The sequence below is a fragment of the Larimichthys crocea genome, chromosome XIX, assembly GCF_000972845.2.
Source record: "Larimichthys crocea isolate SSNF chromosome XIX, L_crocea_2.0, whole genome shotgun sequence".
NCBI lineage: Eukaryota > Metazoa > Chordata > Actinopteri > Sciaenidae > Larimichthys > Larimichthys crocea.
The window spans coordinates 6,356,291-6,375,549 of NC_040029.1; the positions used below are offsets into that span (position 1 = coordinate 6,356,291).

Genomic DNA, 19,259 nt, shown 5'->3' on the forward strand with positions numbered 1-19,259 from the left:
GAGCCAGCTGTTTATTACCTGCCCAACACTGTGTGATTCATTGCGTGTTTCCTTCCTGGTGGAGCTCTCTGTGATTTCAAAGTCACAGCGACTAAGATTTGATTTGCATATGCTAATCCATGAGAGTGACCTTTGTTGTATGTGGATAACGAAGCACTTTAAAGAGGTGTGAACTTTTTAAATTGTGTATTTTCTGACATTTTATAGCCCAGAGTTGTACAAAGCGTTGTTTCTTTTCATGAATTCTTGCCTAATTGATCAATAAAAGTTATCAGATGCATCGATAAAGACGACAGTGCTTAGTTGTCAGCCTCATGATCACCAGTGCCAGCAAAGATTAACATGTTCCAGAGCCGGATCTGTTTTTTATTTCTGCGATCAGCCGATTTATGAATTACTATTAAGTTATTATAAAACAGAGCTGACATGCTGAAAGTGACTTGGCTTCACTTTGGTGCATCTTAATCACGCTAAAGTGGTTTTCCTCATCATATGATCATCGTCTCTGTGATTCGGAGAGGCCGTGTCACACTCCCTCCCTCCCTCCGTCCGTCCCGGCTGCAGAGCTCATCCACAGGCACGCTGGCCTGTCCAGTGTCACTCTGACCCACATTCTCATCCCTGCTCCACATTCCCAAATCCCAAACACTCCTCCTCTATACCCTGAAAGCTAAAAATGGACGCCTCTCTACTTTGGCTCTGTGTTGTTGTTGTTGTTATTAATCGGCATTAAAAATCATCTCCAGTCCTCTGGTGTGGCAGCTTTTTTAAAATTTTTATTCTTTAGTAGCTGCTTTGTGACACACACCACCATACGACTATGTCGCCCCCCCCCCTATCCTCTCCCCTCACCACCTGACTTGTGGCAGCGAGGCTTTCACTGTCGGGGAGTGTGATAATCCAACAGCTGCACAGCAGAGAGGTGGGTGGGTGGATAGATGGATGGCAGAGGGGGAGAGAGGGAGGGAGGGTGAGGCAGAAAGGCTTACGTCAACTCAAACGAGTCATGCAGCAGCAGTATGGCCGCCTGCACGGACAGCCAACTGCCATTTTGATATAGGCGCCTCGTACACACGGTGCACACTTCTCTTACTTTCACCACATTTGTGGTGATGATTAAAATGTAAAGACGCAAACCCCGCACACTGTAGTCTGCAGTGATAATGCAGCACACCACCCCTCCTCCCACCCTACTGTACTTCCTATAGGAGAGGCCGTGGAACCATAAAGCAAACCACTCGCGGGCCGATCCCCGCATGTGTCTTAATTAGCGTGTCACTATTAATCATTGTCAAGTCGCTATTGGGTGCACGCGGGGAGTTAGAGCTGCAGCTAGCTGTGACCTTTTTATCAGGATGTGATAGTGGACAGAAAGCTGAACCCCCAGGCTCCATCTGACAGCTGATTTAAGTCTGATTTTTAGATTGTAGGCACCGAGTGATCCAACACCCAGCTCTGTACAGGATGTTAGCCTGATACTCGCCTATCTGTGCTGGACTTGCCATCGATCTAATGTATGCTTAGTGCTTTTTTTTATTTATTATTACGATAATGGCTACTGTACACATCAGCTCACAAAGAGAGTCACTCATGCATCATTAATCCATAAACAAAGGAATCATTAGCCGGCCGACAGACTGCTCCTGCTGCATTGTTTCATAGTCGCACGTCAAAAAAATGAGGCCTGTAACCACGGCAGGGCGTCGTCGCATAGTTTGACACTTGCTCTGAGCCGAAGTATGAAAGTGAATTGATTTTGGAAACGAGCTGTTGATTAAAGGCCAATGCTCACACATCTGTAACGTGTGTTTGTTTAGGATGAAGAGGAGGAAATTAAACTGGAGATCAACATGCTGAAGAAGTATTCCCACCACCGAAACATAGCCACCTACTACGGCGCGTTCATTAAAAAGAGCCCCCCGGGACACGATGACCAGCTCTGGGTAAGTCCTTGAATCCGTTTGAGAAATGAATGTTGAGTTTGAGAGTTATGGAAGGAAAATGTGATTATTTCCTTCACCACTTTACCTTTTTAGCTCTCTTAAGCTCTGTGATATTTCTAATTTCCCCCAAGTCCTTGAGCATTTTCTTCTAGTTTCCTTATATTTACAATCCCTCATCTCCTCACGATTCGTATCTTGTTTCTTTTAGTTGGTGATGGAGTTCTGTGGAGCTGGTTCGATCACAGACCTGGTGAAGAACACCAAGGGGAACCAGCTGAAGGAAGACTGGATCGCCTACATCTCCAGAGAGATCCTCAGGGTGAGTCTCCTCTTCTCCTTTCTTCTCCTCTCCTTTCTTCTCCTCTCCTCTCCTCACCACTCACCACTCTCTCCTCCTCCACAGGGTCTTGCCCACCTCCATGCTCACCACGTCATCCATCGTGACATCAAGGGCCAGAACGTCCTGTTGACCGAGAATGCTGAAGTCAAACTAGGTGAGCGGGTTATTTCCGTACGTTGTGTGCTTAACTTCTTCTGAGGTCAGTTGTCTAATTTTGGGTCATCCCAGATGGAAAGTTTACAACCTCGTGAGAAACGCGGTGAAATGTTGGATCAATCAGAATCAACGGTCTTAGAGGGCATATCTCGAGGTTATTGGCATATTTATCAGTAGATACGCATAGGTTTTTCCACTTTAAATCTCAGTTTATCTGCTTTTTCAGGACTCTGGGAGAAAAGAAAGGACAGTTGTCCAAGTGTCTTATGTGAAATAACCCAAACGACGACAGACTTTGTTCGAATATTGAAGCTGATTGAGATAAAGGACCTTTCTCAGAGGTTCCACAACCAAAGACAGACAGTGTCAATTGACTTGTTTCACCACATTTACAAAATATTAGAGCAGGGCAGTGGATGGCAGGAGTTTACGTGTCTGATCGCATCTGTTTTCTTTTTTTTTTTGTCCATTGTAGCGCTGTGATTCAGCAGCCATTCTTCCTACAATCTGCCTTTATAAATTGATTTTGTCCAGCCAAACACAGATCGTGACTCAGACCATATCAGAGTCGCTCGTTTTGACATGCAGTCATTGTTGTTGTTGCACACTAAAATTAGAACATCATCTTCCCGCACAAACCAGTGTTTAAAAACTCAACTACAATTCAACACTCTGGATCATTTTGACCCACTTCAGTTCATAGTTTTTGATCGTTAGCATTTCCCGTGAGTCCCTCATGCATTTGGTAGACAATTAGACTCCCTCATTGGAATGGCGGACCCCGCCATCAACCATGAGGACTGCTATATAGAGAGGTAATTACAGAATTTAAATACGTCTATTGCTGGTGTCAGAAATGAACTTTGATTTCAAGAAAGAATGAAAACTTGCACTTAAGCTGTGACTGGTCGCAGTAATGAAAGCCGTCAGTCTCTCCTCGCTGACTGTGTTCACTCTCATTAATCCCTCTAGTGGACTTTGGCGTGAGCGCTCAGCTCGACCGGACAGTGGGGAGGAGGAACACCTTCATCGGGACCCCTTATTGGATGGCACCTGAGGTCATCGCTTGCGACGAGAACCCAGACGCCACGTACGATTACAGAGTAAGAGCCTCCGCCAGACCTTGACTTGACGCTTGATCTGTGCTCGTAGTGGCTTTGTTTAACGGGCGGCATCTTTTCTTGCAGAGTGATCTGTGGTCTTGCGGTATCACAGCTATTGAAATGGCTGAAGGAGCGCCACGTGAGTACCGTTTTTTTGTTCATATCGGTATGTTTGTTTTGGTTCAGCCTCTTGGATTCTTACTGATCTGTGTGTCTTCTTCCAGCGCTTTGTGACATGCACCCGATGCGTGCGCTCTTCCTCATTCCAAGAAACCCTCCTCCTAGACTCAAATCTAAAAAATGGTGAGTACCACTTCTTTGCGCACGTGTGAGCGTTTCTATCCTTTCCGATCAGCTTTTCACCCTCGAAATCCATTCACAGGAGGTTTTTACGAGATATTTTTATGTATAGATTTCCTACTTGGCCTCTTTATTTCTGCTCTTTTTTTTGGGGGATTTTTATCTGACATCAGAGCAGGCAGCCGCAGAGGCTTTAATCAGAGCTTGGACTTTCCTCTGAGCTTTACTGCTGAGCTGAACAGCTGTGGTACACCTGCTCTGGCAGGTTCAGCCTCTCCTGGCACACACTGCAGCGCTGCGGAAAAAAACTTTTTTTTTCTTTTGAGCTGAGATGAATTAGTTCCTACTTCAACAGAAGTTGCAGTGTGGATGGGCTTCTACTTTATTATGTATCCGAGCTCGTATTACATCATTGTTTTTGCTGTTTGCTGAAGGTGACACCTTAAAGGCAGCAGGTGCAGTGGCGATGATTTCATTGTGCTGCGCCCCACATTTCACAGTTTTCACGCTATATGCGCAATGATAGGTTCACTTCTGCCTGTCTACATGTATAAACCTCAATTAACATGGAGAAACAAGAGGCTGTTGTGCAATGGAGGGACTGTTGACTGATTCAGAGCTTGTTTGCACAAACGTCCGTTTTACTCAGGATCCTTTCACGGCTGAAATATTTGTCCGCTGTCTCTTTTTATACGTCACCCTCTCCGTCATGCGTGGTTTCTCTTTGTTTGACTCGCTCGTCCTTTTTTACAATCCAAACAGGTCCAAAAAGTTTTTCAGCTTCATCGAGGGCTGCCTGGTGAAAAACTACACGCAGCGCCCCCCGACAGAGCAGCTGCTCAAGCACCCCTTCATCCGAGACCAGCCCAACGAGAGGCAAGTCCGCATTCAGCTCAAAGACCACATCGACCGCACCAAGAAGAAGAGGGGAGAGAAGGGTATGACATAACTGCTTTTTGTTTTTTTCTGTTTTATTGACACAGAAAACGGGTAAAAGTTTACCTTGAGTTCTGATTCCAACGTTTTCTTATGTCCAGATGAGACTGAGTACGAGTACAGTGGCAGTGAGGAGGAGGAAGAAGATCCTCCAGAGCAGGAGGGAGAGCCCAGGTATGCTCTAGTAGTGACCACGCCTTTAAAAACCAAGTCTACCTACCCGCCACCCAACTTTTTTGGAACCAGCTTACGTAGTGTCTCGCTTATCTAACCGCTGTGTCCCGTTTCCTCCCGTTGTCCAGTTCTATTGTCAATGTGCCAGGTGAGTCAACTCTGCGCCGCGACTTCATCCGGCTGCAGCAGGAGAACAAGGAACGTTCAGAAGCGCTCCGCCGCCAGCAGCTCCTCCAGGAGCAGCAGCTCCGGGAGCAAGAGGAGTACAAACGCCAACTACTGGCCGAGAGGCAGAAACGTATCGAGCAACAGAAGGAGCAGAGGAGGCGGCTGGAGGAGGTAGGATATTTTTTTTGTCACAGAGGTTTCAAGAGATGAGACTGATCAGAAAGAGATTTTGACATTTCTTTGCCTCCTGTCCCCCACAGCAACAGCGTCGCGAACGGGAGATGAGGAGGCAACAGGAGCGCGAGCAGCGTCGCCGCGAGCAAGAGGACAAGAGACGTATAGAGGAGATGGATCGTCGACGTAAGGAAGAGGAGGAACGTCGGCGGGCCGAAGACGAGAAGAGACGGAATGATCGCGAACAGGTCAGATTCAAAATATATTTTTTACGTAGAATGTCTTGGATGTATCAGGCATGGACGCTCTTAAGGGCTGTGGCACGCCTGTCAATTTCACACCACCAATCAGAAATGGAGACAGCACACAGGATGTGAAGCTGGATATCATATTTCATCTCACACTGGATGCTCACTAACGACGCCGGCTGCTGTGCTTTTCTCTGATCGGCAGGAGTACATCAGGCGTCAGCTGGAGGAGGAGCAGAGACACCTGGAGATGCTGCAGGAGCAGCTGCTCCGTGAACAGGCCATGCTGCTGGTCAGTCACACACACAAACACACACCGCATATAACCTCCACTCTTGTCTATAACACTGCTGCCTATGTACGAAGTTAAACTATGAGTGAAATAATAATAAAACAGTTCAATCTGTTAATGTTTTGTTAAAGTTTGACATATTTTAGAGACTTGTTTTGCAGTGTGAAACAGACAAAAGCTGTCAGAAAATAAATGTTTTTAAGGAAAAGATGTAAGAGATTGCACAGATGTTTAGTCAGTTTGTCAGGTCGGCGTCAGGTCTTCTCACCGCCTTGAATCAACCCCACACTCTGCAATAGGAGTTCAAGTGGCGGGAGCTCGAGGAGCAGCGCAAGGCCGAGCGACTCCACAAGCGCCTGCAGCAGGAGCAGGCCTACCTGCTGTCGCTTCAGCACGAATCCAAACAGCAGCCTGGCGACAAGACCAAAGTCCCCTCAGACCATAGCAAACCTCCACAGACCTCCACCCTGCCCCCTGACAGAGTCCTCACCCCAACCCCTCAAGCTCAGGTCCTTGATAGCACTGCTTCTGTAGCCAGAGGCGCTTACGAGTCCTCCAGAGCCCCTCAGACAGTCCCCTCGGATAGCCCCCAGTCCCAGGCGCTGCCGCCGCCGCCACCAGAACAGACTGACGAAACGTGCCCTAGCGAGCTCTTGAACTCCCTTACCCCCAGCCCAGTTCAGACTGAAACCCCCACCGACTCCGAACCTCCCCAGGCAGAAAGTTTGGAACCTGATAGGCCGGCAGAGCCCGTCAGCCATCTTCCTCAGCCTATCAGAGAGGTGAACGTCCTCCTCGGCTCCGCCTGCCACCCCCTGCTGCCTGCTCTTTCCAGCTTCTTCCTGCTTGTCTTCACACACGCCCTCAGTGATCGTGATGATAGAGGTGGTGCGAGCAGCAAATCAAAACAATTTTTAAACCAATAACCGATTTGTTACAGGCCAGAACAAGTAGGGTGTACAGTGGAGAATGGGAACACACAGGCTCGCAACCACCACCACCACCAGCAGCAGGCAGCCTTCTTTATGTCCTGAATAAACCCGAGCTGTTCTCCTCCACTCTCTCTTGGCACTCGCTCTCACTTGCAGTGTTGCTAGTCTCCTTGACTACTAAAACCGGAGGATGTTTGAAATGTTTTCGTCTTAATTATCACTTGAAGCAGGCTAGGCAAGAGTAAGAGAAATAATTCATGTTTAATTATGGGAGAAAGGAAAAAAAATCCAGTAAAACCAAAAATAATTAATTTCTTGCTTACATGAGCATCTTTTAGGCTTTTATTTTTTAACTTCCTGTAAGTTTTCATTCCTCAGAACAACCACAGGTGTTAGAAATTTCTCTTGATCTTGGATCCTGTGATATTATTCTTCGATATGGCTGTTCTCACTCTCTGTGTGTGGATCGGGCCGTTGCATGTGGATGTCTGAGGCCCAGACTAACCCGTGGGACGCCCCAAGCGGCGTCTCCCCGTCATCGACAGATCTGTTCCGTGTCATTAACAAAGGTCTTTCCCACCGTTAAGCACTCAGAAGCGTCTTCGGGGATGTATTTGTTTGACAGAGTCCTGTCTGTGTGTCTGTACGGCTGCCTCGAATGGGCTTCAAGCATGTTTAATGTCAAATATGAAAGTTTCTTACCATGACATATAAGACTCCTAAAAACAAGGAGATGGGAACTATTTTAATCTGAAACTTCAGACGGTTCCCTTCTGCTTGATCACTGAAGCATCTCCTCTGACCCTCGTTTGCATCTCTTTCCTGTGCGTTCCCCTCATCCCAGGCTGACGAGCGGTACCGTAAGAACATTCAGGGCTCCCCTCAGACCGCCCCTCCTCCCAAGCAGCCCCCTCTGCCTCCCCGCTCCTCTGAACCGTTCTCCAATGGCGGCTCCTCCTCCGAGGCCTCCGCCATGCACCGGCCCATGGAGCCTCAGGTAACTCCTTCCTCCTCCTTTCTTTTCCTCTCTCTTCCTCCCACAATGCTGGATTTGGGTTCATCTGTTGGACCAGAGTTTTAGCCTTCAATCTTTCCTCTGTTTAGGTGACGTGTAAAGTAATGAAACTACAACAAATCAGATCTAGATGGACAGGAAAAGTAATGAAACTACAACAAATCAGATCTAGATGGACAGGAAACGGTGTAAATTTCCATTATTTCTGAATTTTTTTGACCCCAATTATATTTGATTAATTAATTAAAAACCCATTAACTGGAAAATTATCTGATCTGATATGAAAGCTCAATATGAAGTAGTTCTTTCAGCATAGGAAGTGATTTTATGATTCCGGTTTGTTTGGGACGACAGAGATGAAGAAACGGCTCACTTTTTTTGATTTCTTGAGTAACGTTCGGCCACACAGGAAGCCCACTGCTGCAAATGACCGAGCCGGTCGCCTCGGTAGTAAAAAGGGGTCAGAGAGATCTGGCTAGTTCATGTCGCAGAGAAGTAGGTCTGGACTCGATCCAGGATTCAAGAGGAGACTGTAAAGTAGTTCACTCACCAAACCTCATCCCTCCTCCCATCATTTCTCCTGACATTTTTCTTTCCCGTGAGCAAACAAGGAGCGCGCACTTGATCACGAGTGTTTAAAACCTTTCTGGACCTTTTACACACAACACACCACTGAGCAACAGTACAATTTCTACTTTAATCACATCATACATAGGATTTTGATATTTTTGCAACATAAAAACTACAAATACAATTAAATTATCACTGTTGTGATCCTGAAAACACATCCAGGAGTCATGTCAAAGGAATAGTTTGTCATTTTAGGGAAGAAAGGCGCCACCATTCTCTAAATATGAGACTGGAGCCAGTGTATTGCTCAGCATAGAGCCTGAAAACTAGGGGTAGACGGCGAGCCTGGTTCTGTCTGGAGGTAAAACCAGCACCGCCTCTGAAGCTCGAGTTTTATCTTGTTTGTTTAATTTGTGCAAAAAAACAAAATGTTTTTAGCTTCATATTTCCCAACATGGTGAACTATTCCTTTAAGTGTTTGCATCCCTCTAAAGCCCAGACAATGGCTCTGAGTGAAGCTCATCGTGTCGTGCTTTGTCTGTTTGTATGCATGTGTATCTATCTATCTAAGCACATGTATGTGAAAAGCCACAAACATCTTCCCTCATGTCTCACTGTGTTGTCTGCTTGTTTCACCTCCCCTCCTCCTCCTCCTCTTCCTCCTCCCTCCTCCCTCCCCTCACTCCCTAAAAGGTCCAGTGGTCCCACATGGCCGCTCTAAAAAGCAGCAACAGCGCCGCCCCCTCTCCTCCTCCTCCTCCTCCGCCCGTGGTCTCTCGCTCCCAGTCCTTCAGCGAGCCCGGCGGCGTGACCTCTAGCTTTGCACAACTCCACCTGCGTTCCCAGGAACCCCACCATCACCACCACCAACACCACCACCCATCGCCCGCACGCACTGACCCCCAGCCCCAACCTCCCCTCCACCACCCTCAGGGCCACACTAGGGCCGAACACCAGGCCAGCAGCGAGGAGGTACCTCCCAAGGTAAGGAGCCGATGAGGGCCCCCCTCCCCCCGTCCCTTTCCTTACCTCGACTCTCCCTCCTCCTCATGCCGATCACCTTGCTTATCATACTGCTGTGTGTTTGTTTGTGCCGTGCTGTGTTCCATTTTACTTTTATAGGACTACAAATGAGACTAAAAGGTTGATTTAACATGATACACATCCCATTCTTAGTGTGTGTTGGGGCTTCTCGTGTCATGCTTCATGATGCGGCATTGTGTTTTTCTGCAGCTGTGGTTTTTATTTGGCTGAACATGGATTTATATTTGTGTCGATATTCATTTGTTGGTGTCCTTTTTATGGGATAATGTGTTGAATCTGTCTCCTCCAGGTCCCGGTGAGGACAACATCCAGGTCTCCGGTGCTGTCACGCCGGGAGTCCCCTTTGCCATCACAGCCCAGCAACCAGGGTGGACAGAGGAACGCTGGCAGGTAGGAAAAGAGGTTTGGGATTATGTAGCTGTTGTCAAACTCATGAGGCAGTTGCGCACATTTAAACTGAATATTATAGGATGTTAAAAATGAGGATAACTTCCATATTTTTCCAGCTTGGACTCTGTTCTCTCTCTCTCTACTCGTGTTTTTGTGTCTAAGAAACCCTGAATTCAGCGAGTTAGTTGTGATAATATCTTAAGAGGAGTGAGAGGGAGGTCGAGTGTAAAGCCTTATTAGTCGGTGTTGGAGTTGGTGATGGTTAGTGGAAAGACAAACAGAGGAAAGAAGGATGTTCTGAGGTAAAATGACTATTGCCCTGAAGAATTACATTGCAGGCAGTTGTGTTGCTGGTGACTGCAGCGCTCTTGCTCAATACTGGACCAATTTCAATAACTCTTGTCACCATTAGTCACTTAGACACAAAAACATTGGGGGGGGGAGGGAGAAGAGTCCAGATCAAAGGTACAAAACATATGTTTTACATTTAATTAAGATAAGGGATAACCTTTGTAGCAAATCCTGAAAACTAGATAGAACATTTGTCCCCTCGGTGTACTGTAAATGATCGCTGTCGTGTTTGTTCTTTGTGGCAGTAATGTGGAGCAGCGTCCGCTGTGGGACCGAGTGGAGAAGCTGCAGCCTCGGCCGGGCAGCGGCAGCTCCTCCGGCTCCTCCAACTCTGGATCCCAAGCCAGTCCTGGAGACCGCTTCAGGCCACGCTGTGAGTCCCCTGGTACTGTACTCGGCTGCATTTCACTAACTCTACTAACTTTTTATTATTACATCATTATTAGTACACGGATACAGTTTTCACTCATTGCTGCGCTGTGTGCTCTCTGCTCGCGCTCTTTGGAAGATCTGTTTCCCCTCACTAACTCTGCTCCCTTTTGTCCCCTCAAAGCTTCCTCCAAATCTGAAGGGTCGCCTCTCCAGCGGCCTGAAAACGTTCCCAAAAAACAAGATGAAAAGAACCTTGCCAGACCTACTCGACCAGCTGTAAGTCCTCTGTTACTAAAGCGCTGGTGAAGCTTGTTTGATGCTGAATAGGTGAAAACTGTTTTCTTGTTTTTCCCACTTTCTCTGTTTTCCACTACTCTAATTATTCAACCACCTGGTGTGTGTGCAACTTCTCATGAATCCAATGGTTCGTGGTTGTTGGGGAACCTCTTAGGGTGACGCGGTAAGCGAGATCACATAATCACACTTTTGCTATTGCTTGCACCCATTGCCCTGCTCGTTGCATTATACGATAAAGATCTGCGATTAAAAGAACCGTTCTTCCTTTGTGAGGATTAATGTCGTCCTTTTTCCGCCTGTGATGTGCTCCTGCTGGCATCCTCCCTCGCTCCTGCACCGTTCTTTGTCACTTTATCGCTTGCCGTCGGCAGCGCTGGAAGGGTTAACCCTCGGCAGCAGCCTGATTTGAATGCGTGCACATTTGAATGCAAACACACACCTCTTGTTTCCCTGCACTTGCCAGAATGGCACCTAATCTCACCTGGCTTTGTTGTCGGATAAAATGTGGCCCATTTGCTTTGTTGAGCATGTCAGGGAAGAATCCCTCCTCCCTCTTCTTGCTCGTCGCTGACCTTACAAGGCGGTCTGCAGGGGAAAACGAGCTCAGGGCAACGTGGTTACAAGACGTGGACGCTAGATATTAACTCACAGCATCCTAGACTAACTGGAATCTACGCCCAGGTTTAAAGGTTTCAAGCTGTTACACTGATCAGAGGTTGCAGATGCATGTTAGTTGAACAGTTTATATGAAGGAGGAGGGATGACTTCAAGGGCTCCGCTCAGGTTGTCTAGAAAGCGAGTTATGCAGTGATTCTCTTCAAGATGAGTCGATTATATTTAAGCATTGTGATTTTTGCTCATTGCATAAATAATCTTTCCAGACAACCTGAGTTTTGCCAAACTTTCCGACTCCTGTCCTTCTAAGATCTTCTTCCCGTTCCTTCGTAGGATCTGACAGCTCTAGCGAAGGAGCTCCGTGCCGTAGACGACGTGAGGCCTCCCCACAAGGTCACCGACTACTCCTCCTCGAGCGAGGAGTCGGGCACCACTGACGATGAAGATGAAGAGGAGGTGGATCAGGAGGCGGGAGACGAGTCCACCTCCGGAGCTGAGGACTCGAGGGCTGGGTAGGTAGAACTGTGATTAAATGATTTTGGTCTCAAATTCAGAATCGCAACTTACGATGAGATATTGTCAGACCGGTCAGTGTTGCATGGCTTTTCTGCATGACTGTTAACGCTGGTCTGGTTACGAACATCAGATATCTTCACGGCTTCTGCAGGAGGCTGAGTAACGGGGAGACGGAGTCCGCTAAGACCATGCTGGTTGAGGACTCGGAGAGCGACCAAGCCATCACGCCCTCCAAGGATGGCACGCTGGTCATCAGACAGGTAAGAGGAGACGGGACTTCTTAGTTCAACACCGAGACAGGTCTTTTTCTGAAATTATGGAAATGTCATTTGTCATCCAGCGTCCATGTTCATCCACTCATTCTCCACCATTTCTCCTGTCTTCCTAAACCTTTTTTCTGTCATCATTTATAGACTTGCTGCTTCACATTTCACATTGGTAATTAATAATTCTGATACTTATAAACTGTTCTGAGAGATGAAAGATTATCTTATGTGATGACGGGGGTAAGAGGAGAGAATACGAAACGTCCTCCACCTGCTTGCCTCAAGCCCAAGTGTGCCTGTTCTTGCTTCCAGAGCACCGTTGACATAAAGCGGTTGGTCAATCTCTCATCCTCATCTTCCTCGGCTGGCCCTGGCCACGGCCACGACCAGCCCCAACCCCTCGGCCACGGCCTGCCAGAGAAAAACGGCTTTGCAGGCCGCATACACCACCTACCAGACCTTATCCAGCAGAGCCATCACTCCCCTTCCTCTTCCACAACCATCCCTTCCTCCTCCTCCTCGTCCTCCTCCTCTTCCTCCTTCCCCTCATCATCTAGCTATGCCAGTCCTGCCATGTCCCCACAGAACCCCCTGGACAAGTTCACTGCCATCGAGGTATGTTGCCCTCACGTCGGCGAGACAACCGAGGAACGGACCGCCGCAGAGCGTGCAGGCTTAGACGTGCAGATTTGGTGCGATCGTTTTGTTTTTATCTAGTTTCTGTCCAAGATGAGGAAAGATTTAATGCTTCATTAGTAAGTTTCCCGCTATAGAGACAGTCTTATATGACAATCCTCTCCCTGGACGTGAAGCTAGGTAAAATAAACGATTTGCTTTTGCTTTTCATTTATGCAGGATTCATTAATGTAGCAAACACACCTCCATCTCTAAGCCTGTACAAACCTGCCGTCCAGTCCTCGACTGTCGGTCGGTCGGAGCCTCTCTTGCACCCTATCCTGCCCCATCTCACCTCCTCACCCCTCCCTCACCCTCCTCTGTGTCCTCCTGGCTCACCTCTGGCTCTCCTCTGCCCCCTTCTGGCTTGGCTGACACCTGGTTTTGGGCTGCAACCCTCCTTCCCCCTCCTGCAATTCACTGCATTGCACTGTGTAGCTGCTAACACTGGTGCCTCCTGGTGGTAGAACGTGGTCAGGGCGGACCAAACCAACAAGCCGTTATAACATTTGAACCATTTCTGAGTAGTTTTAGCAGTGTTGGGTGATGGCATGCCTGGTGTGATGGTCGAGGGTGAAATGGGACGAGTTTAAATTTTTAGTGCGTCAAATCCAGGATGGACTGCGAGTCCTCATGCACGCATGACCTACCTAGAGAGATCAGTTATGTTTAATGCTGATTAATATAGTTTATCATCTCTTTTGCAGCGTTGCAAACAACACACATCTTGGGTGGTGGATTTACGACCCTCCTCTGTACTTTACTAAGAGCAGCTTTTTCCTCTAACACTTCACAGCAGCCGCTGTTTGGATCATTTCTCACTTCCCACGACTCATTTCCTTCTTGTTGCACATGTTGTTTTTTCCTCTCTTAACATTTCTGTTGTCCTCGCTGGCTTCAAGACGAACTAACTGCACGTCGTCTTTTTTTCATCTGAGATGTCATGAACTTGAACACAAGTTGGCGTGAGCGCTGTTTTATGAGCCCTCCGAGGTTCAGAACTGAAGGGGAGCCTCGTTGCTATTGTAGATTAAATCAACAGTCACTGTCAGTTTTATAAATTCAGTCGACAAATCACTGTAACAATCTTTAGTGCTTGTACAAGTTGAAGGTTTCTGTTCTCTAAATGTCTTAAATCTCTCTCAGTCGCAGTCGGAAAGCAACTCCATGTCCAAACACAAGTCTTCCTCTTCCTTCACTCCCTTCATCGACCCCCGCCTGCTCCAGATCTCTCCATCCAGCGGCAGCTCCCTCAACAACATGGGTAGGTGGCCAACTAACTGAGCAAATTGAAAACATGCTTCACTTCCCCGCAATGACAGAAGGTCAGAAGGTCACCCACATTTTTTCCCCAGCACTGATAAAGAAAACATCTGAGTGGAGGTGATGAGTCAAGCTGTAAACTACACATTAGTGTTTATAAAAGTGATGATGATTTAATAAACTGACCTCTACCCTGTGCTCCCCACTTTCAGCAGGATTTGGGCAGGACGGACGGCTGGCGGACCCGCTGAGGGCCGACCCGTCCCGCAAAGGCTCAGTGGTCAACGTCAACCCGGTTAACACGCGCCCGCCGAGCGACACGCCAGAGATTCGCAAGTACAAGAAGAGGTTCAACTCTGAGATCCTGTGTGCTGCACTCTGGGGTAAGTGGTAGGGAATGATGTCTTCGCCTCAGTTGGTGCTGTAGGTGTCTAGCTCGACTAACTCTTGGACTGTTCCAGGAGTGAACCTGCTGGTGGGGACAGAGAGCGGTCTGATGCTGCTGGACCGAAGCGGTCAAGGGAAGGTCTACCCCCTGATCAACAGACGACGCATCCAGCAGATGGATGTCCTGGAAGGACTCAATGTCTTGGTCACTATATCAGGTACGATGTCAAGTTTGAGGATTAAACTTGCTTCAAAAAGCTACAAATGCTGAAACCTTTTGAAACTGATTGCAACTCCCTCTCTTCTTCCTCTCAATCGATCTCCACCTCTGGCAGGTAAAAAGAACAAGCTGCGAGTTTATTACCTGTCGTGGCTGAGAAACAAGATTTTGCACAACGACCCTGAGGTGGAGAAGAAGCAGGGTTGGGTTAACGTGGGCGACCTGGAGGGTTGCGTCCACTACAAAGTCGGTACGTTTCCACACTTCCACACCTAGAGAGGCTTAAACCGGACCAGGATTTGTTAATAATTCCCACGTGGATCGATGCCATCACTCACCAATGACTCACTTTCCATTGCAGTGAAATACGAGAGGATTAAGTTTTTGGTGTTGGCCTTGAAGAACGCGGTGGAGGTGTACGCCTGGGCACCCAAACCCTACCACAAATTCATGGCCTTTAAGGTAAGCACGGCCCCCAAATTGATCTGGATGAAGTATAATAACGTGTTTTGAGTTGATCCGACTAACTCGTTTATTCATGTTGTCTTCAGTCTTTCGGTGACCTGGTGCACAAACCTCTGCTGGTTGACCTGACTGTGGAGGAAGGTCAGAGGTTAAAGGTCATCTACGGCTCCTGCTCAGGCTTCCACGCTGTGGATGTGGACTCCGGCGCTGTCTACGACATCTACCTGCCCACACATGTAAGCACTCGCCGCCATCTCATCACACCTCGCTTTTAATGCTGTTTTTTTCCTCTTTCTTTAATTTCTTCCCCTTTTTTCTTTTTTCTCGCTCAGATCCAGACCAGCATTCAGTGCCATGCCATCATCATCTTGCCCAACACTGACGGGATCGAGCTGCTGGTTTGTTACGAGGACGAGGGCGTGTACGTCAACACCTACGGACGCATCACCAAGGATGTGGTGCTGCAGTGGGGAGAAATGCCAACTTCAGTGGGTAAGTGGGGGCTTTAGGTTTCCTCGGCAGCAGTCAGTGTTTGTAATGAATCCTCGCGTCACACCCCTGCTCTTCTGTGTCTGACCAGCCTACATTAGGTCGAACCAGATCATGGGCTGGGGTGAGAAGGCCATAGAGATCCGCTCAGTTGAGACGGGACACCTGGATGGCGTCTTCATGCACAAGAGAGCCCAGAGACTCAAGTTCCTGTGCGAGAGGAATGACAAGGTAAGGACAGGACGCCCTCTCTTTCTTCTGTTTCTTTCCATCTTCCCTGTATTTCTCTCATGTCGATGTCTGTCTGTCTGGCAGGTTTTCTTTGCCTCCGTGCGTCCTGGAGGAGCCAGCCAGGTGTATTTCATGACCCTGGGACGCACTTCTCTTATGAGCTGGTAGTCGATATCCCACCACACCAGCCGACGCGACGATCCCAAACCGAAGCGGAGACAAACAGATGACGATTGTGACTATGACCAATGACGACGAAGAAGAGAATCGCCTTGAGCCTGAGACCCCGAGGGGGACGGCTTCCTCTCACCTGCTCGGGCGAACAAACCGATTGGACTGTAACCATGAAAAGAAGCGAGAGGGAGAGCATGGTTGTGTGTTCTGTGTGGGGTGTGATCTGTTTGTGTTGCGTCGTCACAAGTCACACCGAGTGTACTATTAACCAATATTACGACAACAGAAAACCCCCCACCAGCCTCCAGGTTTTTCTCACCTAACTTCCCCCACCCTCCCGCTGCCCAACTTTTGAGCCGATCCCCTGCTCCTCTTCCTCTGCAGGACGTGGGATCTGTTGCTTGTCGATGGTAAATCTTTATGTGTCATAGTAAAACTTTGCATCGTGTACGTGTGTTGAACGGAGGAAAAACACTGAGCATGTAACCAACGGGACGATAACGAGGCTAAACGCAGCCTCTTTTTTTTTTTTTTGCCGCATCAAAGAAGGCGAATACTGTTAACGTGCCACACCTCGAGTGGAGCTGTTCCGTAGCTGCGTTTAGTCCAGATCCCGTTCAGGTAAAAATTAACTCTTATTCCCACCACGGTAGATTTTCACGTCAAGCATGTCGTTTAACACTAGTTCACAGTTTTCCTCCCTTAAATAACGCTTGACATGTAAATCTGCCTCTGTGTCTTCACTTTTTTTGCCTTCTCCTCCTTGAAGTGAAGATTATTTTTAAGGGACCTTCTTGATAAATCCATTAAATACAGGGTACTGGATACTAACTACATCAACCTCGTGGGCTTCAGACTCTCCTGGGTTTTACAGACACTTTTCTCGACTTTTACCGCATTGCCTCGCGTACTGTAGGTCATGTCGGACAGAAGTAGCCCTGTTTATGACAGCATGTTGCTTTGGTGTTGACACAATTAGCCCCGGTTTTTTCATACACTGTATATTTTGTATGTGACTTGCTGCACATAAATAAAGCATAAGGACGCAGGACACACCCATAGATGAATTTTAAAGGAAAAATCCACACAGTGTATCTTCAGTCTGTGATGAATTGTTGCAATTTTGGCTTCTCCTTAATCTTATTTGTCGATTCCGGTTGCTCATTTTCACGTGGCCTCTGTCTGCAGATTCTGTCGCTCTACTGGAAACATTAAAAACACACGCCACCAAAAACCCCAAAACGGACCCAGAAATGTGAGCTGCATTACCAAAAGCTTGTTGTTTTTCATGTGGATTTTTCCTTTAAGGGTCAGTCATAAGTAGGGCTAGGATAAACTGTGAATTAGACATGCAGAATTAGCAGGTGGCCATTAAGGTAGCATGGAGGCCAGTGGGCAGAAGTGACAAGTGAGGGAAGGAAGTGTGCACAGAGCGAGAGGCTCTGAGAAGAAACTTTGAACATCACACTCCTCTAAGTGGGAGGAAATCAGCTGATTGTCCTCCAATTGTTTCAACGTTTGAAGCCCCGTTTCACACCCACGATCATCCGACTTATTGTATTTTGAGACTTGTGCTTCATGTTTAGCTGAACGGTTGCCTTAGTAGGGTCCCCAGCTGATTTAAAGCTGCTCAAAATCCTCTGTAGGTTTTTGGACAAGTTAAAAGTGAAGACGGTTGGATTTTGGGTACTGTTGGAAGAATCTGAATCTTTGGACCTCTGTCGGTTTGCTTACTCATTGCAGAGACAAATACGCAACTTAAACTGGATCATTACTTCATCCTAGAAATGAATTTTTTTTAAACAAATGACAAGGCTTCATGTTAGACTCACTCCGTTTTAAATCGTAGAATCCATCCTGCAGCTGTATGAAGGAGAAAACCCCGGTTTCTCTCTTCCACCTGAACTCGTCTCTTTGATCCTGCTCTCAGCGACGGCGGTGCCTTCACTGTCCGAGGTGGAGCGGCAGAGACGCTTTCACTTGTCTTGATCATCTGTGAAAAAGCAAAGAAGGCAAAAAGTCACACGTTCTAATAGCAGTGTTACAAAACCACTCCAGACGGCGTGAACTAAGCGGCATATTTTTAACTCTGACTTAGTTTTTAGTCTTGTTTCTGCAATTTTTATTATGTAACCCTTCAGATAAGTATGAGACTGCAGTGGTTTTTAAATTGTAATGCACACCTTATGTTGAAAATGTTTACAGAAGCAATTGTTTTGTTAAACCAATGTGCATCGATATGAATATTTATGGTTTATTTTGAGGGCAGTTTTTCCCTGTTTTTTGTATTTTGTATTATTCCCTTTTTGTACTATCATTTAGACGTTTGTGTACAGGAATAATCAACTTCTGCTCATGAGTTACACAAGTCTAGAGTGTGATTTCACTGATTCCTCTCCATCCTGCATCGTGCACAGTGTGCCCCTGGCTGCATGGCAGCGTGGATCAAATGTTTTCTACCACCCACCCAGGTGCCAGGTGACATGTTTCCCCTCAGACGTCTCTCTGCCATGCCTCTCTAATTTATGTCCTCTCTGTGTGTGCTATGGGAATTACTGTATTTTCCTGAAGGTCTTTTTTTTTCCATTGAATAAAATCAGAAGTAATTTACAGTGTGCTGTCATTCTTTTTCCATCATTTCATTTGAACAAACACCTGTTTCGAGAGCTGTAAATATGGGGTTATTGTACTCAACAGCACGTCCTGACAGTTTACTGAGAGGAGGAGACAAGAGAAAGAGGGAGGGGCGGAGGGAGTACAGAAAGAGGCAGTGAGTAGAAGGAAGAGGTGGGTCCAGAGAAGACAGGAGGATAAAGATGGAGAGGATAGGAAGAGGCAGGGAAAGGGAACTAATGCAATGATTACTTGAGCACGTAACAAGTTCTTGAGCGCTGATAATCCACTCACATCTCATACTCATGCTGTTTTACAAACTTAGCTATTGGTTCAGACATAAACTGAGTTTCTCAAAGGTTTTCATGGCTGTGCACGGCTTCCACCACAAGGTGGGGCCATTGGTTACAGTTGTAAAACCCCTTGTAACTCTGAAACCACCCAGCGAATGCACTAACTTGCTTGAAGAACCACTCTGCTACACAAAGCAGATAGAAACGCCTATAAAAACCCAAGCATGGAAATAAATAAAAAAACGAC

At 47.2% G+C, this 19,259-nt stretch overlaps 1 protein-coding gene across 10 annotated transcripts in view; it reads left to right on the plus strand.

The window, feature by feature from the left end:
- The window catches only part of LOC104937556 (mitogen-activated protein kinase kinase kinase kinase 4), a 33,191-nt gene extending 14,473 nt beyond the window's left edge, over positions 1-18,718 (plus strand). For 2 of the 10 annotated variants that reach the window (XM_019272751.2, XM_027291484.1), the window contains exons 4-32: positions 1,818-1,943; positions 2,152-2,262; positions 2,347-2,437; positions 3,412-3,542; positions 3,627-3,681; positions 3,767-3,845; positions 4,605-4,780; positions 4,880-4,952; positions 5,081-5,291; positions 5,381-5,542; positions 5,748-5,834; positions 7,611-7,763; positions 9,045-9,335; positions 9,685-9,785; positions 10,382-10,521; positions 10,690-10,784; positions 10,960-10,968; positions 11,754-11,932; positions 12,067-12,196; positions 12,515-12,817; positions 14,024-14,141; positions 14,353-14,523; positions 14,602-14,745; positions 14,863-14,997; positions 15,109-15,209; positions 15,299-15,448; positions 15,545-15,704; positions 15,793-15,932; positions 16,017-18,718. In XM_019272751.2, coding sequence (XP_019128296.1) covers positions 1,818-1,943; positions 2,152-2,262; positions 2,347-2,437; positions 3,412-3,542; positions 3,627-3,681; positions 3,767-3,845; positions 4,605-4,780; positions 4,880-4,952; positions 5,081-5,291; positions 5,381-5,542; positions 5,748-5,834; positions 7,611-7,763; positions 9,045-9,335; positions 9,685-9,785; positions 10,382-10,521; positions 10,690-10,784; positions 10,960-10,968; positions 11,754-11,932; positions 12,067-12,196; positions 12,515-12,817; positions 14,024-14,141; positions 14,353-14,523; positions 14,602-14,745; positions 14,863-14,997; positions 15,109-15,209; positions 15,299-15,448; positions 15,545-15,704; positions 15,793-15,932; positions 16,017-16,100 — 3,906 coding nt within the window. In that variant the 3' untranslated portion in view covers positions 16,101-18,718. Of the gene's footprint in view, positions 1-1,817; positions 1,944-2,151; positions 2,263-2,346; positions 2,438-3,411; positions 3,543-3,626; positions 3,682-3,766; positions 3,846-4,604; positions 4,781-4,879; positions 4,953-5,080; positions 5,292-5,380; positions 5,543-5,747; positions 5,835-6,133; positions 7,038-7,610; positions 7,764-9,044; positions 9,336-9,684; positions 9,786-10,381; positions 10,522-10,689; positions 10,785-10,959; positions 10,969-11,753; positions 11,933-12,066; positions 12,197-12,514; positions 12,818-14,023; positions 14,142-14,352; positions 14,524-14,601; positions 14,746-14,862; positions 14,998-15,108; positions 15,210-15,298; positions 15,449-15,544; positions 15,705-15,792; positions 15,933-16,016 lie in introns of those variants that run through there. The other 8 variants (XM_027291488.1, XM_027291486.1, XM_027291490.1 and 5 more) reach the window with 8 other exon arrangements.
- Positions 18,719-19,259: the final 541 nt, after the last annotated feature.